Below are 27,585 nucleotides of genomic sequence, written 5' to 3' on the forward strand. Positions count from 1 at the left end.
GAGTTAGATGGGAAATTATTATTTTCCTTTGATTTTTTTATTTTTTTTATTAAACTGACAGATGATGGATAGTTGGATAGATAAACAGAGAGAAAGAAAGGCAGTGAGGGTTAAAGACAGAAAGAGAGAAATATACCCAGAAAAAAAGAGATATATCTGTGAATTGTTGAGTGCAGGGTTGTAGAGTCTCAGTATAAAGTAAAGGTATTTTGAGAGTTGCCCAGAAAGCCTTTCCTTGCTGTTACCTGCAGGGGATACAAGGTATCTATCCCATCCATTTGACGGAAGGCAGGCGCTCCCATCATATGGCAGGAGCACTCATTCAGTCAGTGTCCCAAGTCTCTGTCCCTTACTTTGTGAAGGCAGAAGCATGGGGAGATGGGATACCAGAGGAATTTCATTTTTTGTCCGGGATGGCAGCATTCTGTGATTGGTTCTGTTTAGCTGAGTTTTTCATGCAAATATAACCACGCCAGCAGGCTGTCTGGAGAGCAGTGGGGACTGCTGTTGTAGAGGGGAGGGCTGCAGTCTGTGTGTGTGTATGTGTGTGTGTGTGCAAACTGGAAGCAGAGACCCCCTGATAAAAAAAAAAATCATCACCCCCTCCTCCTCCACCCCACCCCCACACCTTTCACTCAAGCTTCATCCTCCTCATCCTCTCCTGTTCCTTCCTATGCTACCAGGATGAGCAGTAAAGAAGAGGCCAGTAAGTGTGTCCCAGCCACTCTGTCAACCTTCACCATCCAGTCCATCCTGCAGGGCACCACGTCTGACCGAGGGAGAGCCAGTGCCAGGGTTTATACCAGGGAGCCAGTCTCATGCCAGGAGACAAGCCCTGCATCATCCTCAGATGAAGAGGAGGCAGAGGAAGAATGGAGAGGGCATGGGTGCTGTTGCCCTGACAATGGGACCAAGGATTCTAAGGGACTAACTACCCACACCTGCCTACCCCACAGGTGCCCCAGTAAGTACCTACTTCCTCCTCATCCTGTTCTGTCTAATGAATCCTCTCTCTAGGGACTCATTCACTGCCTATTGTTTGGTGCTTAGAACAGAGAACTGAACACTTGTTTTTTAATGTAAGATCTAAAAAATGTGTATAAATAATTCTGCAACTCCAGGTATTCATCAGAAATAAAGAAGGGAATAAAAAAAAATACTAGAAAATTAATTAAAGGGCTATTTCTCCGCCTCGTTTACTTTAGAACCAGCAGAATTCAATAAAATAGGTGTATTTATATTTATAGTTGTGTTTTTTGTTTGTTTTGTTTTTTTGTATTTGACAACAGAGAGAAACATTAGATCAAATAGTATCTGTTCTAGAACGGAAAGAGAAATATTGAGAGTGGAGATCAGTGATCTCTGTCTAGCCTTGCGAATAATTTCACAAATATTAACATTACTTGGTAATGTCTTGCACCCAGTGCAATTATTTAACATTAAAATATGATTTATTATTATTATTATTATTATTATTATTTTGTATAGTTGCTTTGGTGTATAGTATACAAATCAAATTATTTTCATTCTGTGATTTTATTTTGTTACCCAGAATGTTATATAAAATATTATATATATAAATATGTAATGTGTTATATGTGACATGCTGGGTACATGTGTGTGTGTAAAATGATTCAGTGTTAGCAAAGTACATATGAAAATAAATATGTAGAGCATAGACTACAATCCTCACTAGTCACATATAATAAAAATGTATTAATGCTTGCTCAAGTCAGATTTCAATAAATACTTTTACTGACTCCAGTATCATTCAATAGATCCTGAGTCTCTCCAGAAACGGGGTTTACTTAAAAGAGCACCCCCTGGTGAGACACTGGGGCAAAAGCAGTAAGAAATTTTAGCATCTGATTCGTGAACTAGAAAACCCTTTTTCTCTGAATGCAGTAATACTTGGCATCATTTGCACAGATTTTTCTGAAATTCTGGAGGTTTAACGCTTTGACTACCAGAGTTTAATTATAAAGTACTTTGTTATTGTATTAGATAGGTTTAATTTTTTATCATAGAGTGCAATTTGTCATTTTTAGAAAAAAAACAAAAAAAAACCTAGCCCAGTTTTCAAAGGCTATATGATGTATTTTCATTCTTTCATTTGAAATAGGTGTAAAAAAAAAAAAAGTAATATTTAATTCCAAACCCAGAGACTGAAACGTACAATCCGAGGAGAATTTGAATCTATTACTTCTGTAGTGTCATTAATTAAAAATGGTAAAATGCAGTATAAATAACGAAGCTGTTAGTACTTAATGAGAACCTTAGGGGTGCTAGCTTTAAATAAATCACACCCATTGCAATGGGGAGCTGTTTTGTTTAGTTAGACTCATTAGTCTCACACATATTATTCACGTTTTTAAGCCTATAAAATAAATGATGCTACTGGCTTCATGCTTAATACAGAGTGCATTGCATAGTCTCTGGTAGCAGAGGGGTCAGTAATAAATATGTGCTGATAATAAAAGTGCTTTCTTGCATCTCTTGCAGACACTACTCAAGGTCCACACAGTACAGAGAGACTTCAGGTCCCATCTCCAACCCAACAGGACTTCCCAGGGGACAAAAACAGACGTTTCACCCCAAACACCCCTTCCTCAGCAGAGAGGCACAGGGATGGAGGGGACAGGCAAGTGAATTCTAAGAAGAAGACTAGGACAGTGTTTTCCAGAAGTCAGGTATACCAACTGGAGTCCACCTTTGATATGAAGAGATACCTGAGCAGCTCTGAGAGGGCTTGCTTGGCATCAAGTCTTCAGCTGACAGAAACCCAAGTCAAAACCTGGTTCCAAAACCGAAGAAACAAGTGGAAAAGACAGTTATCAGCCGAGTTAGAGGCTGCTAACATGGCCCATGCATCTGCACAGACTTTGGTGGGAATGCCCTTGGTCCTCAGAGACAACTCCATTCTGAGAGTCCCTGTACCCAGATCTATTACCTTCCCAGCTCCCATCTATTACCCAGGCAGTAACATGTCCATACCTCTTTATAATATATACAACAAACTGGAATATTAACTGTACCCCTACAGAAACTGGGAGGAACCGAGATACCTTAAGCTGCTGATACAAAAACATTCCCCCCCAAAAACTCACCTTCTCATCTGTGAATGATCAAATTAAACATGTTTTGTTTTCCCACAAAGGATAGTACATACACCATGTGTATACTCCAACTTGTCTGCTTTATGTTTGAGATAATTTGCTGCATATATTTTGTATGTTTTATTTAAACAGGTACATATGAATTATTATTATTATTATTTTTTTTTTATTACAGACATCAACATTCCCCCCCCCCTACAATTTTCTAAACTAAAAATGCCTGTAAATGTATATATATATATATATATATATATATATATATATATATATATATATATATATATATATATATATATATATATATATATATATATATAAATCATTAAGCCAATAGTTCTTTCCCTGGGACAGGAAAACCGCTATTGCTAAAAGAATGGGTTAATATATGTAAATATCATTTTTTTTTAAATAAACAATTTTAAATCCAATTAGTAACTTTAAATGGTTCTTGTTACAAGCAACTGGTCATTTTTTCACTTTTATGTTTTATTTTTTATTGGTATCTTATCTGCAAAAGGATTGCTCAAAACACAATGGCTTTTAGATGTGTGTAGATGTGTTGCTTGACTTGTGTCTAACAGCAGATTTAAAAAAAAAAAGAAATAGTCTGATAAATCGCATATTCAATTCTTAATTGTATTTCTAAAAGCATTTGGCTAAAGGCTACAATTTTTTTATTTTTTTATTTTTTGAGCTATTCAGCATGTACATTACAATATAAACTATATAGCACTGTTATTTGCTTAACACGGTACAGTTAAATCAAATGGATTTTTTTTTTTTTTTTTAAACGCAACGCACACATTCGTAGATAATATGTCCTCTGGTGTAATAACAGCGATATCACATAAATAATGGTATATTTTTTAATTAAAAGCAAATTAGAATAATATAGTGACTGTTGTAAATGTAATTAAATCTCTATTTATCAAGTGCTACAGTCACATTTTTCGACTAAGATAATAATTTCTTTCTAAATTTATATTAAAAAACAAACAAACAAACAAATATTTTTAGTAAATAAAAGTAAAACAGGTTTAACTCAATAAAGACTATATATTTAAGAAAGCATTAACCTATAAAAGTCCCCTATCAAATGTGTGTTTTTTTTTTTTGTTTTGTTTTTTTTTAAGAATACGCACAGTCAAACGGCCCTTTTGTATTAACTATCCAACATTCACAGAATGTTTGGTGTTTTTTTTTCCAACATTATTATGGTTTCGTTTATAATATAACGCATGCTACCATTCCCCTATTATACCACTTACATAAGAATCCGTTTACATAAGATCACCATACGATTACATAATTGTATGTATATCAGCTCAATATGCCCTGGACACTACAATTCCTACTTAATGAACGCTGAATACTACCAGTAAAAGATCATCAATTTATTAGACTCTGTCCATTTTGTAACCTACTTTCTGATTTTAAGACTACCCATGGATTTCCTTTATGATGAGTTTTATCTTTGCCTTCAAGCTTATAAAATACTACACACCTGCAATCCCTGGCATTTTCCAATAAGCCTTAACAAAACAAGCAAAATAAAAAAAAATAAAATACTTTTTTTTCCCCCTTTTCTTTTTTTTTTTTTTTAAATTGAACTATAAATAAATGGCTGGCAGTGGAGTGTCAAGTATAAGACCACCTGTTTCAGTCAATGGCTCAGTATTGCTGGGTATAAAAGCCCAGCGATAAAGCAATGATCCTGAGAGATGTGTCTGATAATTAAATGTGTCATTCTCTCTCCCCAAATACACATTGTCAGGGTAATGAGTTCTGTCAATGAAACAATCTGCATGTTTACCTTCCAGGGTGATCGGCAGATTTTAATATGTAACTAACCGGTTAGTCGCAGCGTTTATAAAAAAAAATTAAAAAGCAGACTGGCGAACAGGCGATAGATTTCGCTGGAGAAATAAGGAGTAATATTTATTATTCTGTACCAAGCAGTAAAACAGGATTTAGATTTTCCAGAGAGAGAGAGAAGAGGGGATCCTAAATAGATCTCTCACTTGACAGCTTGGCCTATACATTATATCTAATGCTAAACATCCACAAATACATATACACATATTATGTTGTGTTGTGTGTGTGTATTTACATGCATGTGTTTATACACATTTGCAAATGTATTAAAATAAAATATAGAATTTATTTAGATTTGCAAGTATGTATGTATTTACCTTGTACACATTGGTAAATGCACTGAAAGACAACATAATATATGCATGCATGTTTGTAAATATATGTACCTTGTGTACAGTGGTAAATTTGTATATCTGTAGCTGATATACATTGGTAAGTTTGTATATTTGTAGCTGGCATAGTTTGTGTATCTGTACCTTGTATACAGTGTTAAGAGTGTTAAAAGAACACATTTTAAACACATCTATTTGAATAGGATGTATTTGTATCTCACTCCCGAAATGCATTGCAGCAATATGCAAATCGATACACATTAGCAGAATGTTTTGAGGCTTTAATGTAAGAGAGACATACACACATTACCATTTCAATAATCCCTGGGATTTCGTGAATTGTGTTCTTGTGTAATGGATGTCAAGGTTTTCTAAAATTGAGCAAATGCTGTGATACAAAATAATATACAGGGAATAAATCTCAATAAAAACTTACAGGAATGAGGGTAACTCTCAATAGAAAATGACAGTAGAGGTAAAATTCAGTGCGGTATTAGAGGTGGCACTGTTGGCTTCTCATATTTACTAAAAAAGCACATAGTATTGTGATAAAAATGGTCTTAGTAAAGAGTCACTGCTTCAAGCACAGCAGTGTTTCTGTGGGTTAATTGAATGGGCTCTCAATAACAAAGGATTAGTGGGCCCCTAACTGCAGAACATACCATATTTACTGAATGTAGGGCGGTTTTAGAAGTTTTGAGCTTCTAATTTTTGAATATAATTCCTTAATTTATGAAAGCATATCTGGGTTATATATCCTGTGAGGCCTAGTGCTCTCTCTGAGTTCCATAGATTCGTTTTTTTTTTTCTTCAACAGCCTCAACTACCTCAGATAATATATATCAATAGATTTTATTAAAGACGACTCTTTCTTTAATTCCCTCAGCAGCAAAGATAGAGAGGAATATAAATATATCAAAATGAGAAAAAAAAAACCTGTACAGTAACACAAGCAATCAATCACATAACAGAGGAAGTGACTATAAAAGGCTTGTGTCTCCCAAGATCCACCTCTTTCTTTGCTGCTCCCTCAGACCAGATAAGTACTCTCACTTGCTTATTATTATAGATTTTACATTGTATTCTGTTTTATTGCTTTTTGTGTGTCTGTGTGGTGCGCCCCCTGCCTGGGGTTTCTCCCGGTCGATTGGGTCCCCCGCCGGACCCCCCCTCCTAAGTACCCTGGGTGGCTGCCTGGTGGACTACCAAGCATGTCCCTGCTCGTGGGCACCAGCGGGCCTCCGCTCATGTCGACTGCTGCTCCCTCGTGCAGGCAGGGTGGACCGCGAGGGTATTGGTGCACGCGGCCCCCTCCCCTTGCTGCTAGCATGCCGCGGCTGATTCTTACTAACAAATATGGCCTCTGATGAGTTTCAGGCCCTGCTGGACTCCACTATGGCTTCATATATTCAGAGAGCCTTTGCCTCTGCCATGGGAGCGGTGTTGTCATCGCTATCTCAGACGTTAGTGCAGGCCCTTTTGCTGCCCTCGGCAGCTGCCCCTGCCCTCCTGGGTATTGGGCCTCCTTCTGCCCATGCCACGCCTGGGGCCTGTAAGGCTCCAGCGAAACACCTCACTTCCCACTCTTCGATACAGGTACTGTCTGCCATGACGGACACGCTTGAGGCGGTCAAAGATGGCGTGCTCCCAACACACAAAAAAGCCCCTGCCAGGCAAAAACTACCAGATTGTGGAAATGGGCCTGATCACGTGAAGAGAGGTTGGATACCGACCGGAGGAGGAGTATGCCTCTTGTGACGAGGCTGATACTGAGAAAGATGTTCCCCCTACCACGGCAACCGTTACTGGGGCTACCACCCAGGATAGTTTCGCTCGGGCGGTGGGTGGAAGCGCGACTCTTTTGGACCCTCAGGGTAAACACCTGTTCGATACGGATGACCTGCATCACCCCCGGTCGGCTGAGTGGGAATCCCCTGGGCATATTGCCCAGTATATAGCGCATCTTATGCACACCCGCCTCTCTAAAGAGGGGTGCAGTAAGCTGCGCGCAGAATGCCCCAGGCCTTCGGTCCCAGGCTCTGCTTGTAAGACCCCTGAAGTGGACCCACAAATTGCCCAGTTCCTGAACAAGTCAGGCTGGAAGCCCAAGTAGGGCCTTGACTTCATTCTCTAAAGAGCTGTCAGAATAAGATCATGGACACACTGGGGCCCTTGTCCAAGATATATGAGCTGCTTGACTCCGCTAAGGCGGGTGAATCGGAGTTGGACCTGGACGTAGCCATTGGCTGGGTTCAGTGAGCTATCTGCCTTCTGGCCAATGCCAATACGGCTATGTCGGCCGAACCCAGGAAGGCGATCCTCTTAAAGATTGACCCTAATTAGCGACTATGGCCATATCAGAGCCCGGTCCCTCTGCTGAAGGGACAATTTTGTCAAGGACCTGGGGTCCTACATGAAGACGTTCACGGCGATCAATAAGGTCCAGGCAAATATGAAAAGAGTATTTTCTCCAAAGGTTTTTGTAGCGGAGCTGCAATATTAAAATCAATATCTCCGCTGGTAGACTGTAGAACATCAAAGAGAAGCGCAGGGTAGCAATATAATCCCAATTCCCCAGTAACCGAACGATACACAGTTCTGGGAGTCAACTGATTTTTATTCAACCACAGATGGCTTTTACGCAACTCCCCATGCAAGTGGTTTCTTAATTACATTCCAGGGGTTTCCCCCTGGTGGACCTTGTTGGAGACAAGGGACAAACCAACATTTCACAGACTCCTCCTTTGTGCCTGGGAGATAATTGAGCAAGAACAACTCTTTAACCCCTTAACGCCGTTACGGCGTTCCATGCCGTCGCGCTTTAAATGGGCTTTAAAGCCGTTGCGGCAGCATGGAACGCCGTAACGGCTGCAGCCCCCAGGAGCCAGCAACTACTCACCTCCGCCGCGATCCTCTTCTGGGGGGCTGCCTGACAGCCCAGGCAGCCCCCCTCCGGCAAATGAGGCCCCCGGGGGCCATGTGATCGCTCTCAAAGAGCGATCACATGGCCCCCTATAGCTGGCTATGGATCTGCCAGCAGGGGGACTGTCTAAAATATCAGACAGTCCCCCTGCTGGTAGGTAGTGTAAAAAAAAAAATATTAAACATATTATAAAATAAATTAAATGCATTTTTATATATATATAATATATGTATATATATATTATATATATAATATATATACATATTATATATATGTAACGTCATACAAAGTGTATTTTAATACTAATATAAGTATATATATTAGTATTAAAATACACTTAGAATGATGTTACATATATATAATATGTATATATTATATATATAATAGATCTACATATATATATTATATATATACATATAATTAAAATAATAAATTAATAAAATAATAAAATAAATAAATAAAATATTGAAATTTTTTTAATATAAATTATATATCCATATGTAATTTCATTCTAACTGTATTTTGTTATTAATATATATATTGGTAACATAGAATTACATTCTATATATATAGAATGATAGATATACATAGAATGACATTCTATATATATCTATCTATATATAAAATACAAATAACCGCAAATATATATATATATATATATATATATATATATAGATAAATACATATAATTACATAAAAGATTACATTAGTATACACGTAGAATTTAAATACATATATATGTATATATATTAAAATTCTACATGTATATTTAAGTAATCTTTTAACATAATTATGTGATTTGATTAATTAAAATTTGATTGACATGCCTGACAACACAGGGAGAAAGTGCAGAGAATTTAATTCGCAAGCACTATATTTGACCCTGTAACTCTCCAAGACACCATAAAACCTGTACATAGGGGGTACTGTTTTACTCGGGAGACTTCGCTGAACTCAAATATTAGTATTTCAATCTGGTAAATTGTATTACAACGATGATATTTTAAGTAAAAGTGAAGTTTTTTGCATTTTTTTACAAACGAACGGCACTTTTATGGACTATATTATTGTTGTAATATGTTTTACTGTTTTAACCCCTTAACGACGAGTGACAGACGAGGTCCGTCACTCAGGGGAATGCGTTAATGACGAGTGATGGACCTCATCCGTCACCCGTTAAAATTAACCCCAGATCGACGCAATCGCGGCGATCATGGGGTTAATGGTGCTCCGGTCTGCCTCTGCATTAGAGGCAGACCGGGAGCACCGGGTCCGGCTGTCCCAGTACATGTGCCCGCTCTGACAGCATGTCAGAGCGGGCACAAGTGCTGTGTATACTCACCTCCGCCTCCCTGCACTTCCGGGTTCAGTGTGAAGTGCAGGGAGACGGATCAGTGTTGATCCTGCCCCCTGGTGACAAAAAAATAAAGTGTATTTAAAATCCCACTCCCCTTTACCCCCCCTTTACCCATTTTAATAAAAAATTAACCCCTTCCCTGCCAATTGATCACTGACTACAGTGATCAATTGGCAGGGATTAAATTTTACTATGATCTGATTTTTTTTTAACCCCTGAGGGTTAATTCTTTTTTTTTTAACCCTCAGGGGTTAAATTTATTTTATTAATTAATTTAAATATTTTAAAATTATAAATTTAGCTAGCTGGGGAGGGTGGAAGTTAGTGGGGAATTGGGGGATTTAGTATTAGGCTAACTAGGGGTTAATGTTAACAAAAGTTCAAAAATAAGCTTTAAAAAGTTAAAAAATTAAGTTAAAAAAAAGTTTTAATAACGTTTAAGTAAAAAATAAAAAAAAAATAAACCCTTTACCCAGTCCAAATAAAAATGAACCCCTTCCCTGCCAGTCGATCACTGCCTACAGTGATCAAAATACAGATCACAGTATTATACTGTGATCTAATTTTTTTTTAACCCCTGACGATTAACTTTTATTTATTTTTAACCCTCAGGGGTTAAATTTATTTAATTAACTAATTTAAATATTGTATAATTAAATATTTTGCTAGCTGGGGTGGGTGGGAGTTATGGGAAAATGGGGAATTTACTGTTAGTGCTGCTTACTGCTAGTTAGGGGTTAACGTAAAAAAAAAAGCTTAGAAAAATGTTAAATCTGTAAAAAAAAGTTTTACGAAAGTTTAGGAAACTTTAAAAAAATTAATAAGCAAAACAAAAGTTAAAAAAATAGTTTTAAAACGTAAAAAAAGTTTTAAAAAGTAAAAAAATACATTTAATAACGCTCATTACCACTACACCTGGTACAAGCTAGCGGAAAAATGATCCCACGCTAAGGTTCAAATATGCCTTTTGAAATACCCTGGGATGTCTTCTTTAAGAAATGGTATGGCTTTATGGGCTATTTGATTTATATAGCCTGGTAAAATACTCTAAAATGGGACATGGGCACAGCATAAAAATGTAAAGTTTGAAAAAAAATGGAATGGCTGTGTCCCAAATGTGCCCCTCCGATGTCCACATATACCTTGCAAAGGTACATACGGGGGTATTTTTGTATTCCGCAGACATAGCTGAGCAACATATGAAGTATTATACAGTGGTAGTACACATAAGGTTTGCAAAATATACTGTGCAAACTCACTTTGTGTCAAAAAGGCAGAAAAAACGCTTATTACCACTACACCTGGTACCATTGGCGGATCCAGGGGGGGGGCAACGGGGCAATTGCCCCCCCCGAGATTCTCCCCTGCCGGCTAGTGCAGGGCTGGCATTGCCCAAGTGCCAGCCCTGCATTGTGCCTGCAGACCGGGAGGGAGATCAGTGATCAGTGATCTCCCTCCCCGGTCCGCAGGCACTGTGCTGACAGCCGGCAGGGGAGGGAGAGAGGACCCGGGAGCTGTTACCAGCAGCTCCTCCGGGTCCTCCTCTCGCGAGATTTGGAGCGTTGCCGCGGTTACCACGGCAACGCTCCAAATCTCGCGAGAGTGAACTCTAGCCCTGGAGCGCGGGCTAGAGTTCACTGGAACCACTGGACCACCAGGGATTCAGAAATGTCCCCCCTCCTCCTCAATAAAGGTAAGAAGGGAGGGGGGACATAAATATATTTTATTAAATACATTTTTTGTTTTTTAAATTTTTTTAATTAAAAAGCCTCCCTTCCCTCCTCCCCTCCCCCCATACACACTGCCTCCATACACACTGCCCCACATACACTGCCCCACATACACACTGCCCCCATACACACTGCCCAACATACACTGCCCCCATACACACTGCCCAACATACACTGCCCCCATACACACTGCCCAACATACACTGCCCCCATACACACACTGACCCCATACACACACTACACACACTGACCCCATACACACACTACACACACTGACCCCATACACACACTACACACACTGACCCCATACACACACTACACACACTGACCCCATACACACACTGACCCCATACACACACTACACACACTGACCCCATACACACACTACACACACTGACCCCACACACACACACACTGCCCCCATACACACAACACTGCCCCCATACACACAAACACTGCCCCCATACACACAAACACTGCCCCCATATACACACTGTCCCCATATACACACTGTCCCCATATACACACTGTCCCCATACACACACTGCCCCACAAACACTGCCCCATACACACACTTCCCCCTTACACACACTGACCCACAAACACTGCCCCACATACAAACACTACACACACTTACCCCATACACACACTGCCCCCATACACACACTGCCCCACAAACACTGCCCCACAAACACTGTCCCCATACAACACTGTCCCACAAACACTGTCCCCATACAACACTGTCTCCATACACACTGCCCCACACACATACTGCCCCGCACACACTGCACACCTATACACACACAGTGCCCTACACACCCTGCTGCCCCCCCATACACACATTGCCCCAAACACACACACACACGACCCCCCCATACACACAGTGCCCCCCATACACACACTGCCCCACACATACATACAGTGCCCCCCATACACACACTGCCCCACACAGACATACAGTGCCCCCATACACACACTGCCCCCTAACACACACACTGCCACCCTTACGCACTCACACTCACTTCACCGCTCACACACACACTGCACCTTTCACACACACTTCACCCCTAACACACACCACTTCTCCTATGCCCTATATCCCAGCAGACCCCAGGTAAGTTGTCAAACTGTTCTTAAACGGTATGACTACTTACTCCGGGGTGGGATCCTGGCACTACTGGCACCATAACTACTACACTGAGCTGTAGTGGTTATTGTGCTAGGATTATTTTTTTTAAATAATCTACAAGTGCCCCTCCCGAGATCAGGCTCTGGATCCGCCACTGCCTGGTACAAGCTAGCGGAAAAATGATCCCACGCTAAGGTTCAAAATATGCCTTTTGAAATACCCTGGGGTGTCTTCTTTAAGAAATGGTATGACTTTATGGGGTATTTGGATTATATAGCCTGGTAAAATACTCTAAAATGGGACATGGGCACAGCGTAAAAATTAAAAGTTTGAAAAAAATGGAATGGCTGTGTCCCAAATGTGCCCCTCCGATGTCCACATATACCTGGCAAAGGTACATACGGGGGTATTTTTGTACTCAGCAGACATAGCTGAGCAACATATGAAGTTTTATACAGTGGTAGTACACATATGGTTTGCAAAATATACTGTGCAAACTCACTTTGTGTGTCAAAAAGGCAGAAAAAACGCTTATTACCACTACACCTGGTACACGCTAGCGGAAAAATGATCCCACGCTAAGGTTCAAAATATGCCTTTTGAAATACGCTGGGGTGTCTACTTTAAGAAATGGTAGGCCTTTGTGGGGTAGTTTGAATTTAAAACCTGCGAAGATGCTTGGAAATTGCCCATAGGCCCAGCGTCAAAATTCAAAGTTTGGTAAAAACTGATATGGCTTGGTCTCCTATATGGCACTGTAGCTTCACAAAATAGTGCCATAGACATACAATGGGGGTGTCCTTTTACTCAGAAGACTTAGCTGAGCATAATTTGGGGGGTTTGAACTTCGTGGCACACATGAAATATACAAAATGCCCAGCAAAAATGCAATCCGTATGTAAAAAATGCACAAAATAATTTTTTACCACATACTTTGGCATGTAATGGTAAAAAAATGGGGGCATGTTAAGGCACAATATGCACCTTATGAGATACCCTGGAGTGTCTACTTTTACAAATGGTAGGCCTTTGTGGTTTTTTTTTTGAACAGTCAAACTGTTATAATACCCCAAATGGAAGCATAGGCTCATTAAATCCGTCTCTCAAAATTCTACTGTGAATACTGAAAAGGACAGGTCTCCTGTATGGCACTGTAGCTTCACGAAATAGTTCCATAGACATACAATGGGGGTGTCCTTTTACTCAGAAGACTTAGCTGAGCATAATTTGGGGGGTTTGAACTTAGTGGTACACATGAAATATACAAAATGCCCAGCAAAAATGCAATCCGTATGTAAAAAATGCACAAAATAATTTTTTACCACATACTTTGGCATGTAATGGTAAAAAAATGGGGGCATGTTAAGGCACAATATGCACCTTATGAGATACCCTGGAGTGTCTACTTTTACAAATGGTAGGCCTTTGTGGGGTGTTTTTGAACAGTCAAACTGTTATAATACCCCAAATGGAAGCATAGGCTCATTAAATCCGTCTCTCAAAATTCTACTGTGAATACTGAAAAGGACAGTTCTCCTATATGGCACTGTAGCTTCACGAAATAGTGCCAAAGACATACAATGGGGGTACCGTTGTACTCAGCAGAAGTAACTGAACACATAATAAAACTTTGTACAGGAATAGCACACACCAACTTTACAAAATACACATGAGAAGTTCTTTGTTATAAGTTTGTGTGCGAAAACCCCCCAAAAACACAATTTGACTCCAATATTTAGCAGTGGTTGGCGGTAAAATGGTTACGTAGAAAGTGTCAAAACAACCTTAGGTAAATAGCCTGTGGTGTCTACTTTATATAAATATATACTTTTGTGTGGCAATTTTGTTTTCTTTTATGGCTATTAAGCTTACAAGACAAACATACCAAATTCTAAAATCGCTCCAAATTAAAAGTTTATTTTACTCCTTGTGCTTTGTGACCTGTAACTACCAACAAAAACTTAAAATCCCAGACACATTATATATTCTGTAAATCAGAACAACTAAATGAATTTATTTTTAATTACTTTCCTTAACCTGCACTAATTGTGCACACATTATTATTGCAAAAACTGTAAAAAAAACACAAACTTTTTCATTTTTTTTGCATTTTTCTGTATTTTTTTTATAATAAATAAGCATGTATATATATATATATATGTGTGTTACCTCAAATTAAAGCCCTTTCTGTCCTTTAAAAAACGGTATATAATATGCGTCGGTGCAATAAATTAGTCAAATGCAAATTGCAGTTGAACGCAAACAGCAAAAAATGCAAAAAATACCGTTGTCATAAAGTGAAAGACAAGCTTCCGAAGCTCTGTCCTTAAGGTGTTAAAACACTAATATTTGTGTTTAGTGAAGTCTCCCGAGAATAACAGTACCCCCAATGTACAGGTTTTATGGTGTTTTGGAAAGTTAGAGAGTCACATATAAGGCTTGCATTTCCTTTTTTTCATATTGAAATTTGCCAGATTAGTTATGTTGCATTTGAGAGCGTATGGTAGCCCAGGAAGGAGAATTATCCCCATGCTGGCATACCATTTGCAAAAGTAGACAACCCGAGGTATTGCAAGTGGGGTAAGTCCAGTCTTTCTTAGTAGCCACTTAGTCACAAACACTGGCCAAATATTCGTTTTTTGCTTTTTTCACACAAAAACAAATATGAACGCTAACTTCGGCCAGTGTTTGTGACTAAGTGGCTAATAAAAAAGACTAAACATACCCCACTTTCAATACCTTGGCTTGTCTTCTTTTTCAAATGGTATGCCATTATGGGGGTAATTCTCTTTCCTGGGCTACCAAACCGTCTCAAAGGTAACATTACTAATCTGGCAAATTTCAATTTGAAAATGGAACGTTCTATATTTGACCCTGTAACTTTCCAAAACACCATAAAACCTGTTAATGGGGGGTACTGTTGTACTCGTGAGACATCACTGATTACAAATATGTGCATTTTTGTGCAGTAAAACCTAACAGTATTATGACATTCACAGCTAAAATGGCAGACGGAAATACAAATTTAAAAAAAAATCTTATTTTCTCACATTTTTTTAAATTTTATTCATAATAAATTATGTTCCATATATGAATAGTTATTGATAAATTAAAGCCTTGTATCTCCTGAACAAAATGATATATAATAAGTGTGGGTGCACTTAATGTGACAGCGGTGAATTACGGTTGAACAGACATATAGCGCAGTTTTTGTTTACGTTTTGTTTTGATCAGAACGTGCACTATTGACTCCGTCCTGAAGGGGTTAATTACATTATTTCCCAGGTACAGAAAATATACAATATTATGAAACCTCGTAAAACATATTTAAATAGTTCAGAACGCCACGAAAGTTACTTCACCGAATAGCAGGGATGTGAGCACCCACTTTGTCGAAATATTACTCAGATCCATTTGGTAGATTAGGAACGCCATTCGAGTGAAGTTTAGACCAGTCACCAACAAGGTGAAGCCCCAAAATAGTTGCAGGGGGTTTTAGGCTTTGACTGGTCTTCTTTTGGGAGCATAAAACATAGAAAATAACGAATGAAACCATTCGTATAACAGGGGGTCGTGTGCCCCGTGTTCGGTACTTTATTTCATACGAATGCCATTCTTTCTAGGTGAACTGAACAGAACACACGAAGGAGTGGTAGTTCAGCGGTGCTCGCGCTGTCGAGTGTCTGATTATAGTTCCATGCACTCGACGACCACTCGAGTACACCGCTGTCTGTGTTCGTGGACAAAGATGGCAGCCGCCACGTCTTCGGTCATACAAACGACGGCCACCCAGCCGATCACCTAGAACTTTGCGGTTTCTCAGTGTGCATAAAGTCAATTGGAGGCACACGACTCCCCTGGGTGGTCCAACTGTTCGGTTGATGGTTCGGCATTTGAACAATATAGCTCTAGTCTGTTCGGGAACCCCAATTGTCGAACCAGCTAAGTCTTTGACATGAACCTAACCATCTTTACTACATATAGGTGGCTGGTTCTGCCACAGTTTTTGGAGGGGTGGGGCATAGTAGGAGGTGTCCACCTGTCCGTGGTTTCCGGGACTCATTCCGAGCCAATCGAGGTTCCTTCTTCCCTACGCGGGAATTCCACAACGCCAAGGCTTCGACCATCTTCCCATCCAGAGGGAAACCATGGAACTCTTGCAACCATTGAGGTGCCACATCGGGCAGATGCCCTTATGGTGAGTACCCATTTTTCCCCTCACTCTCACGTGCGGGTGGCAGAGAGGTTGGCCCAGTTTTACCGCAGGTCGGCTGCCTTCACATCGGACGCTTGGGTTCTCCAAACTGTACTGGGTTATCACCTCGATTTGCTGTCTGTGCCTGTTCAGTTTTGTGTCCCCAGGGAACTCAGCCTGTCGACGGAACATGAGTCGTTGATCTCCTTGGAGATTCGAGACTTGCTTGCAAAAGGAGCGATCCAGGAATTGCCGTACACCTACCCGGGCTTCACAAGCAACCTTTTCCTGGTTACGAAAAAGAGAGGAGGGGTTTGCCCCGTGATAAACCTCTGTCCTCTCAATGCTTTCCTCCGGTACCAACACTTCCAGATGGAAGGCATCCATTGCCTCCGAGATCTCCTCCAGGAGTTGGACTGGTTGGCCAAACTGGACTTATGGGACGCGTATTTCACGGTTCCCATCGCCATGGAACACAGAGACTTTCTCCACTTTACCTGGCTAGGAAATGTTGGAGGTTTACATATCTACCGTTCGGTCTCTCATCGGCTCTTTGGTGCTTCACCAAGGTCATGAAACCAGTAGTGTCATTCCTCCACACACGGGGTGTTTGATTATCTATTTGGACGAATCATGTCCCAGTCATGGGATCAGCTCCAATTGTATGTGACTTGGATGACCAATTCAGAACTTTTCCTGATCAATTGGGAGAAAGCGGTCCTCAACCCCGCGCAATCCGTGGAATTCTTGGGTTTTACGGTGGACTCTATCGAGCAGTTTCTGTATCTCTCAGAATCCGGGACAAAAGCCATAAAGAAGGAACTCAGGCGAGCCCTTCAGGCATCGGACCTGCCGATCAGACAGTTGGCAAGGATCTTCACCTTGCTTGCAGCTTCCATCCAGGCTATTTTTCCGGGGCCACTTCACTATTGTGCCCTTCAACTTTTCAAAGGCTCCTATCTCTGATTGGGACACTCTTACGAGGCGACACTGAAGTTGGACAACAAGTCCAGGGACAAGCTGATGTGGTAGCTCGCTCACATGGAGGCATGGAACGGCAGGGCCATCTTCGGGTCAGTTCTGGACGTGGTGATCAAATCCGACCGGAGGCAGGTGGTCCGAGATCGAGAAGTCGTTGCACATCAACTGTCTGGAGCTCTTATCAGGGGCCTTTGCTATTCACAGCCTTACCCACGGTCACACGAACTGCTTCGTTGTGCTTAAGATGGACAACGTGTCAGTGGTGCATTGCATCAGCCACCTGGGGTTCACAAAGTTAAGGATGCTAGCAATCATAGCATAGGATTTCTGGCAATTCTGTCTTCACAACAACGTCTCGATGACGGCGGGGCACATCCCAGGCCTGGACAATTCGCGGGCCGATTGGAATTCAAGATATTTGAAAGACTCTGGGGATTGGCGCTTACACACTTCGGTGTTTCAAGATATAGAGCGATTATGGGGACCGTTCGAAGTAGATCTGTTTGTGTCCCAGCTGAACGCCCAGTTCCCAAAGTTTTACAGCTGGAGGCTGGATCCAGCGGCCGTGGCAATGGACACCTTCATTCAGACTTGACCGGATGCTTGGCTGTATGCCTTCCCTCCGTTCAACTTGATTGCGTGCACGCTCCCAAAATTGGTCTATCACAACTGTACAATGGTGTTGGTCACTCCTCTGTGGAGATCTCAGCCGTGGTTCCCTTTGTTACTGGAAATGGCGATAGATTACCCACGCTTGATTCCAAACTCCCAGAATCTTCTTCTGGATCCGGATGGGAACTCACACGGATTAGTGGATCAGGACCTCCTACACCTGATGGCGTGGTTCCTTTCCGAGGACCTTGGACTCTCCTGGGTGTTCCGCAGACAACTCTCCATCTCCTCGACAATGCATGGGCACCAGGTACTCGATTTGCCTATCGCTCATTGTGGCGTCTGTGGTCTGGTTGGTGCGTGGGGCAAGCACGGGATCACGTATCTGCCCCTTTACATGTGATTTTGGAGTTTCTCACAGGCATGTTTGAGTCGGGGAAGGCGTATCGCACCATCAATTTGTTCCGTTTGGCTATCTTGGCGAGACATGTCGTCTACTCAAAGGGATTCGCCTTACTCGACCACCTAAAGCTAGGTTCTATGCTTTTTGGGACGTCAATGTGGTGTTACAGTTCTTGACATCTTGGTATGCGAATCGGGATTTGACGCTTAAGCAACTGTCTGCTAAGTTGGTGATGTTGTTCTGCCTGATTTCCTGCAAGCGAGTGTCAGATGTCAGGGCACTTGATTGGGATGCCGTTACATTTACCCCGGAGGGTATCTCCTTTAATATCTCCAGGAGGACGAAGTCGGCCTCTAAATCCTTTGTTTACCCTAGGTTCCAGGGCATTCTGGAATTCTGAATATCTGAAGACGTATCTGGATGCTACTCGATCCCTGCGCTCACCGGATCTTCACCCTCTATTCATTTCCTTCCGCACTCTTCATCTCCCGGTCTCGACTCCTACTTGGCGCGTTGGGTACGTTGGCTGTTAGCTTTTGCTGGAATTGACATGTTGATTTGTACGCCCCATGCGGTGCGGGGAGCCATGGCATCTAAGGCTTCAGTGGTTGGTTGTCATCTAGGGGATATTTTACGAGTTGCTGATTGGTCGCGAGAATAAACTTTCTGTGATTTCTACTTCAGACCGATTGAGCACATTGCATCTCAAGTGGTGGCTCAGCTTTGGACCTGCATAATAGGAGCCTCCGTGCCTTTAATAAAATTCCCAGATTTTACTGTTAACATGACATAGAGTCATGATTTTATTAAAGATACAGAGGCGAGTATCCGGTTTGGAGTTTGTTAATTACCTTATTTTTCTCTGTCCCCCTTTTAGCTTGAAGTTATCGCTCTGATCTGGTTTCCTGTTGGTTCCGGTGGATGAGTTCAGTTTGTGGTTACTGGTCTTTGGTTTTCACAAGAAAGAGTGGGGTCTTGGGAGACACAAGCCTTTTATAGTCACTTCCTCTGTTATGTGATTGGTTGCTTGTGTTGCTAAACAGTTTTTTTTCTTATTTTTATATCTTTATATTCCTCTCTATCTTTGCTGCTGAGGGAATTAAAGAAAGAGTTATGCATAATACTCTCCTTCGTGTCTTTAATAAAATCATGACTTTACGTCATGTTAATAGTAAAATTTTAGCTTGAATAGGCAGTTATTTTTCATTTGATATTAAATAAAATGCATAATTTGAATTAATTGACCAATATTAAAGCTTGAAGATTTAGCAACAACTCTTGAACCAACACAATTTTAATCAATACACTTAAAACTAAACCAACAGAGACAGATATTTATAGACTTTATCAGAAAACATCTGAGATAAGCATATTTTGAGATTTTTATTCAGCTTTGATATTTTGGCCTACAATTTGCAATTCCTTCTCAGTTCTTCACATTTCTGAGTTTAGCAAATAATTCCTAGATTTTACTATTAACATGACGTAAAGTCATGATTTTATTAAAGACACGAAGGCGAGTATTATGCTTCTCTTTCTTTAATTCTCCCTCAGCAGCAAAGAGAGATATATGCAGAAGAGAGAAAAAACAAACAACATTAGCATATTGACAGTGCTATTATTGGTATCCACCCCCTTAGTATATAAGGTGTAGCACTCCATGCTTCTTTCTCTTTCTGTAGCGATCCGAAGACCAGATCAATAACCGAACGATAAACTTGGCCCGAACAGGAACAGTGGGCGATAGTCAAATGTCCATTCTTTATGGGTGGACTGTAGAGCCTTGTATCCGAACTTCAACACCTTGATAGCATAATTCAGGCTAAAATGAGAGGAGAAAATATGGTAATATTTGGTTGGTAGCTGGTTGTATCATATACCCCAACATAGGCTTTTTACTTATTGTGGACAGAATTGTTGTCATGTCGTCATAACATATGATATTTTAGTTAAGATTATGTCTACTTGCATCACATTACAGTCACTTACCTGAGTGACGTACGGAAACATTCTAATAAGGTAATCTGATCGTAAGGACACACCTGATCCGTGGTCGATATCCGTGTGAAATCCAATCCCTCCACCCAGGGAGGGCGGGAGGGAATTATACTCGCCTCCGTGTCTTTAATAAAATCATGACTTTACGTCATGTTAATTGTAAAATCTAGGAATTTTATTAAAGACACGGAGGCTCCTATTATGCTTTTTCAAAGCTGAGCAATAACTCTTTCCGAGAAATGTTGGATTAGTTTAAAATAAAAATTCCGGAATGTGGATTCCGTAGACCAGTCTGCGGCCTTCAGGATGTCTTCCAATCGACATCCTATTGTCGATGCTTTAGAAGCCATAGCACCTCTGACCGAGTGGGCTGAAAAGACTGTGATGTCTATCCCGGCCGAAGATAATAACCATTTGGCCCAATGGGCGAGGGTAGGTGTAGTTACTGGGAGGTGCGGTTTATTCAGTGAAATAAACAAAGGACAGTCGTTGGATGGTTGCAGGGGAGAAGTACGGGATTCGTATTCTTTTAAGCACAGTATTGGGCACATATTTGGTTGATTTGGAAGACGTGGATAGAAGACTTGCTTAGTTGCCGATTTCGTTCTCCATGAAATATCAAATGACACTCCTTCTGGAGTGAACATGCCGGCTTGCCAGTCCAAAGCCCTCACGTCTGACACTCGTTTACAAGATAGTAAACATAATATCTTGAGTAATTTTGCCGACAATTGTTTAATTGACAGTGCCGTGTTGTCGGGCCATCCTCTAAGAATTTGAACACTATGTTGACATCCCAAAAGGATCCGTATCTGGATTTTGGTGGGCGTGAGAAACGCACACCTTTGAGTAGGCGACAGACCAGGGGGTTCTGTCCGAGAAGAATTCCGTCCACAGTATCATGACCTGCCGAGATAGCTGATCTGTAGATGTTGACTGTACGGAATGCTTTGCCCGCTTCGAATAGTTGAGTGAGGAAGTCTAGTACCGTCTTTACAGAAGCTGATACGGGATCCACTGATTTTTCCAGGCACCAATCGGACCAAGCTCTCCATGCCGTAGCATATGTGCGCTGTGTTCCTGGTGCCCAGGCGTTCGCCAAGAGTTGGGTAGTTGTTCTCGAAACTTCTGTGATTTCCCAGGGTCCCCGGAAAGGAGCCATGCCATGAGCCGGAGGATTCCCCGTTCTATCAGGTCGTGGTTCTCCCCATCCGGATTGGTTAACAGGGACGTATGATCCAGTAGTAACTGTGGGAAATCGATCGCCATTTCCAGAAGGTGAGGGAACCAGGGTTGAGATCTCCAGCATGGTGTTATCAAGACCAATGTGGTCCTGTAGCGTCGAATGTGCGCCAGAGTCCGGGCAATCAGGTTGAACGGGGGAAAGGCGTATGCTCGTCCCCCGGTCCAGTCCTGAAGAAAAGCATCTGTTGCCAAGGCTTCCGGGTCCGGTCGCCAGCTGAAAAATTGAGGAAGTTGTGTGTTCAGTCTGGACGCAAAGAGATCCACACTCAAGGGACCCCATAGTCGTGCGATCTTGGAGAATACCTTTGGTTGGAGTCTCCAATCCCCTAAATCCCTCAGGTATCGGGAGTTCCAGTCCGCGTTGTAATTGTCTAGGCCTGGTATGTGTTCCGCGGTCACCGACACATTGTTTCACAAACAGTAATGCCAGAAGTCTCGAGCCAAAACCGCCAGGATGCGTGATTTGGTACCTCCTAGATGGTTTATGTACCTGACTGCCGAGATGTTGTCCAATTTGAGGAGGATTGAGCAAGAGATGCCCCTGGGTGTGAGGCTGCGGATGGCATTTCGTCCAAAGTGATGTTGGTCTCGTACGACTGACCGTTCCTTAGGCAAGATGCTTTCAGGCGTTGTAACGCCCGATAGTGAAGTGGTCCCGGGAAGATCGCCTGTATGGAGGCCGCTAGTAAGCCGATTACTCGAGCCAGTTGTCTCAGAGAAATGTCTGGACGGTTCATTAGCCTCCTTATCTCCTTTTTGATGTTGGATATCTTGCCTGTTGGGAGGCACAGGATTTGTTGGACGGAGTCGACTCGGAATCCTAGGAATTCCATCTGTTGAGAGGGTTGTAGCACCGATTTCTCCCAGTTCACCAGGAAACCGAGGTTCTGTAGGAGGTGAAGGGTCCATGACAGGTGCGACAACAGAAGGGATCGTGTCCCTGACAGTATGAGGATATCATCCAGGTAGATAATGAGACGAATTCCGTGTAATCTGAGGAACTCAACCATCGGTTTCAACACTTTCATGAAGCACCAGGGAGCGGAGGATAGACCGAAAGGAAGACAGCGGAAGCGCCATTTCTTTGTGCCCCACTGGAATTGTAGAAGATTCCTGTGCGTCGGTGTTATCGGGATCGTGAGATACGCATCTTGTAGATCGAGTTTCACCATCCAGTCTCCCGGGAGGAGGAGGTCTCGGAGGCAGTGTATGCCCTCCATTTTGAAATGCCGATATTGGATGAAGGCATTGAGGGGTCTTAGGTTGATAACCGGGCGGACACCCCCGCCTTTCTTCGGTACCAAAAATAGGTTGCTCACAAAACCTGGGGTATCTAGAGGGATTTCCTCTATGGCATTTTTGTTGCGTAGGACCTCGACCTCCGTGGAGATGAGGACGCGGTGAGACTGTGGCATGTGTGGCACCCGTGGAAGGGAATCCTGAAAGGGAAGACCCGTCAGTTCTAGGTGGTAACCCTCTACAGTCTGTAACACCGAGCTGTCGGATGTGATCGTGGCCCAAGTCTGAGAGAATAAAGCTAATCTGCCACCCACATTTATATGGGAAAAATAGTACTCACCATAAGGGCGTTTTCCTGGGGTTGTTCCTCTGCCGCCACGGGCATTCCAAGATCTTCCTCGAGAGGGGAAGAATGGAGTGTAGGAACGTTCCTGGTTTTGCCTCTGAGTGTTGAAGGAGCCTCTGCCCGGTCTGGAGAAACCTCGGGGATTGTGGCCGGGTAGACGGCCCCTACCTCTACCAGCCCCACCGAAAACCTTTTGGTGGAAGACTCTTTTAATGGACGATTGGGCTTTGTCCAGATCCGTGAAGGTTTTAACATAGGAACCCAGATCTTTGATGAAGGATTCGCCGAATAACAGACCCTTAGCCGAGGCCCCTGGTTCAGAGGAGGCCATGCTAGCCAGTTTGGGTTCAATCTTCAGCAGGATAGCTTTCCTGCGTTCCGTTGACATGGCAGTATTGGCAGTATTGGCGTTGCCGATTATGCAGACCAGGCGTTGGAGCCAGCCAAACGCCACGTCAAAGTCCAAAGGTGCCTCACCCGACTGAGCTGCTTCCAGCTGTTCGTACAGCTTAGTGACGGGACCCAGGGTGTCTTGGAACTTGTCCTGACAGTTTCGGAGGGAATAGTCTAGTCCCCTCTTAGGTTTCCAGACGGTTTTGCCTAGAAACTGGGTTATCTGAGGGTCCACCTCTGGGGTTTTTGCCACAGCATCAGGTACTATGGGTCGGGGGCATTCCGCTCTCAACTTATTCCGGCCCTCTTGGGAGAGGGACTTACGTACCCTGAGGGCCAGGTATTGGGCGATGTGTTCGGAGGGTTCCCACTCCGCAGAGTGGGTGCCTTAAGTTGTCAGGGTCAAATAGAGGAACATCTTTAGGGTCGCGGGTAGCTTCTGCCCGGGACCCCTGATTGTGCCGAGGCACGTGTCGGTGCTAAGGGGAATTGTTTTCCTTGGAGGCTTTCGCCCTCTGAGAGCTCGTCCTCGTACAGGTCAGAGTACGGGACGTCCGACCCCTCATCCCCCGCCTCGTCTGAATCAGACAGTACATCTTGGGCTCTTGCCCGTTTCCAGTCTCTGGTAGCCGTAGCTCGCCCAGAAGCTCTATTGCGCGGTTGTTGCGCGCCATCATGGACAGCCTGAGGCGTGTCAATCAGAGCAGGGTCAACCTGCATGGGGGGGGGGGGTCTTGTGAGCGCTTGCCTAGCGCTTTGCGCCCTGGTAGTGTCCCTTCAGGAGGGGTATGGGTCAAGGCAGGGGTAGCGTGAGGTTGGACTTGCCTGAGCGCCTGTGTAATGGAGTTCGAGATGGTAGAGGACATAGCGCCCATGGCTGATGATTTAGCCTTTGAAATAGAGTTGGACATGGTGGTGTCCAGAAGGGATTGGAATTCTTCCGATCCCATAAGTCCAGGGACAGCCTGGGGGTCAGGGTTATTAGTGGCCATTGATGGGCTAAGTTTGCCAGAAAAATTATCACCAGATTGCATGGTAGATAACTGAGTGCGAGTAAGAAAACAACAAATTGGAAATAAAGTGAAAAGACAGTACTAGGATTGATTAACCCAGGTACAGGATGGGAAAAAAAGGTACAGGGTAGCTCCAAAGTATAAAAGTGCTATAAATAGACTGTACCCGTCTGGAGAGGGAAAGGATCGATTCTCAGAGCGTGTGAGAGGGAAAAACCCACGATGCACGGTTCTTAAAATGGCCGCCGCCTTGAGCGGCGAAAACAAAAGTAACCTGAAAACGCTGTGCGGACAAAAGTAGGTCCGCCCGGCGGTGCAGAAATGAGTGCTGGGGAACGCCGCGGGGGTATCGGCGAAACCCGGCAGAGTGTGACCGGGGAAGAGAGCCCCAACCCGAGGGGGGGAGGGAGGGAAAACAGAAAAAGCCCAAATGAGGAACTGAGGGTACAACGGTCACACAATAAAACAGCAATGAAACAGATAATTGAGCAAATGTAGTGGGAAGGGATTAAACAGTAAAGAGTATCCCAATAAGCAGAGTAAATAAACAGAGCAAATTGCAAATACAATATAACATAATCCCACCAGAGCACACTATAGGTATTAGAGGAGAGTGTACTTATCTGGTCTGAGGGAGCAGCGAAGAAAGAGGAAGAAGCATGGAGTGCTACACCTTATATACTAAGGGAGTGGATACCAATGATAGCACTGTCAATATGCTAATCTTATTTGTTTTTTCTCTCTTCTGCATATATCTCTCTTCGCTGCTGAGGGAGAATTAAAGAAAGAGAAGCATAATAGGAGCCTCCGTATCTTTAATAAAATCCCAACAATGTTTTAAATTCCAAGCAAAAGTCCTATAATGAATTATAACATGTTCCTCCACTTATTTTGATCATGTCTCCTAATTGTCTATTAAATATATTATCTATGTTTAATTTAGGACAAACAAGGGATTATAACTGAGTTGGAGAAGTTACCTAACTGTACGGTTATGGCCTCTGTATGACTCCACGATATTCAAAGCAGATATGCTACTTGGAATTAAAGAAGCCAAATGTCAATTCACATATACTGTTATCTTATATTAATATCATTATTATTAACATGAAATTATATAGCAGTAGTGTATTCCTTAGCACATTACATTTGTACATTATATCTCCCATTAGAGTAATTGATAGGGAACATAAAGTTGACAGATCCAAAAGGTAGTCCAAGCTAACTCTTAATCCCCAAATTTCCACAAGCAATTCCATAAACCTACCTTAAACTTATGAGATGTTATGGCCTGTAAATCCCATCACTCTCAGATGCCCTGGTACAGAATTATAGCAGATATACTCCGCATTACTCTGGGTCAGTCATAACCTTAGTCCCCAAGCCCTGGACACTGGAGATTCTGTAGACCAACCACCAATCAACTCTGGCCCCACAGATGTTGCTAAACTACAATTTTCATGATTATTTGGCCATCTAAAGCATTCAAAGAATCATGGGAGTTGCAGGCCATCAATATCTGGAGGACCAGAGCTTTAAATTCATACTGCAGTCAGACCAGCTTCTCAACCCCTGTTATATATTCCCCAGGGGCAAGTGCTGTAGGATGTACCCCACTACTGTCTTACTTTAGTGAGAACCCATGTGGTTAATGAATGGATGAATGAATCAAAGCACAGACGTAGAGTTACCACGGCAATGCTCTAACTTATTCACAGGGTCCTAGACATGAGGGAGTCCTTACAGGGTACCTTTCATGCCTGGTAAAATGTTTGCAGGGCCGGTGCAAGGATTTTTGCCGCCCTAGGCAAAAAAATTTTTGCCGTCCCCCCATATGTCCAGCTGTCAGGATCGGGACAGGGATCCAACACGCAGAGTACAAACAGTAGCCAGATACGTATACCGGACCTTAGAATGGCCGGACTAACGTAAGTAGTACAGTATAGAATGGTCAAAGACAAGCCGAGGTCGAGGGTAACAGAAGACAGGTAAGCGAGAGACAAGCCGAATCAAGGGTAACAGAGATAAGCAGAGTAAGGTAAACAAGCCGGGTCAAAACCAAAAGGGATAATAGAATACACAAGCACTGAGTGACTAGAACAAGCTAGAACCACGACAGGGCAATGAGCTAATGAAAGAAGCTCTGTTAAATACCCTGTTCAGAGCAGTAACCACGCCTCCGAGGCGTCCTGATTGGTCCTGCAGCAATTGACTGACAGGTCGTTCCGGGGGAGTGTCCTGATGACTACTTCCTGCCTAGATGCTGTAAAAGGCAGTCACTCCCTCGCGGCCGGCCTAGCATGACCGGATAGACCGCGGGGAAGGGAGCCATCAGACCGTCTGCATGGAGGAACAGCTAAGTCTCTACCTCTTTCGGAGGTAGAGACCACAGGTACCCTGACAGTACCCCCCCTCTCAGATACGCCCACCGGGCGGAATGAACCGGGACGAGATGGGAAGCGAGAGTGATACGCCCTGCGGAGACGGGGAGCATGAACATCCTCCTGAGGTACCCAACTCCTCTCCTCAGGACCATATCCCTTCCAATCAACCAGATATTGTACTCTCCCCCGGGAGATTCGAGAATCAATAATAGAGTTAACCTCATACTCCTCCTGACCCTCCACCTGAACGGAGCGAGGAGGGGCTATTGTGGAGGAAAATCTGTTACATATGAGTGGTTTCAGCAATGAAACGT

The 27,585-nt window shown here is 42.7% G+C and overlaps 1 protein-coding gene across 1 annotated transcript in view; it reads left to right on the forward strand.

Moving 5' to 3' along the window:
• HMX2 (H6 family homeobox 2) overlaps positions 1 to 3,279 on the forward strand; it is a 29,322-nt gene extending 26,043 nt beyond the window's left edge. Inside the window, exons 2-3 of the mRNA XM_063434071.1 lie at positions 684 to 964; positions 2,503 to 3,279. Coding sequence (XP_063290141.1) covers positions 685 to 964; positions 2,503 to 3,029 — 807 coding nt within the window. The 5' untranslated portion in view covers position 684 and the 3' untranslated portion in view covers positions 3,030 to 3,279. The remainder of the gene's footprint in view (positions 1 to 683; positions 965 to 2,502) is intronic.
• Positions 3,280 to 27,585: the final 24,306 nt, after the last annotated feature.

Source organism: Pelobates fuscus, chromosome 10 (assembly GCF_036172605.1).
Source record: "Pelobates fuscus isolate aPelFus1 chromosome 10, aPelFus1.pri, whole genome shotgun sequence".
In the NCBI taxonomy this organism is placed as follows: Eukaryota; Metazoa; Chordata; class Amphibia; order Anura; family Pelobatidae; genus Pelobates; species Pelobates fuscus.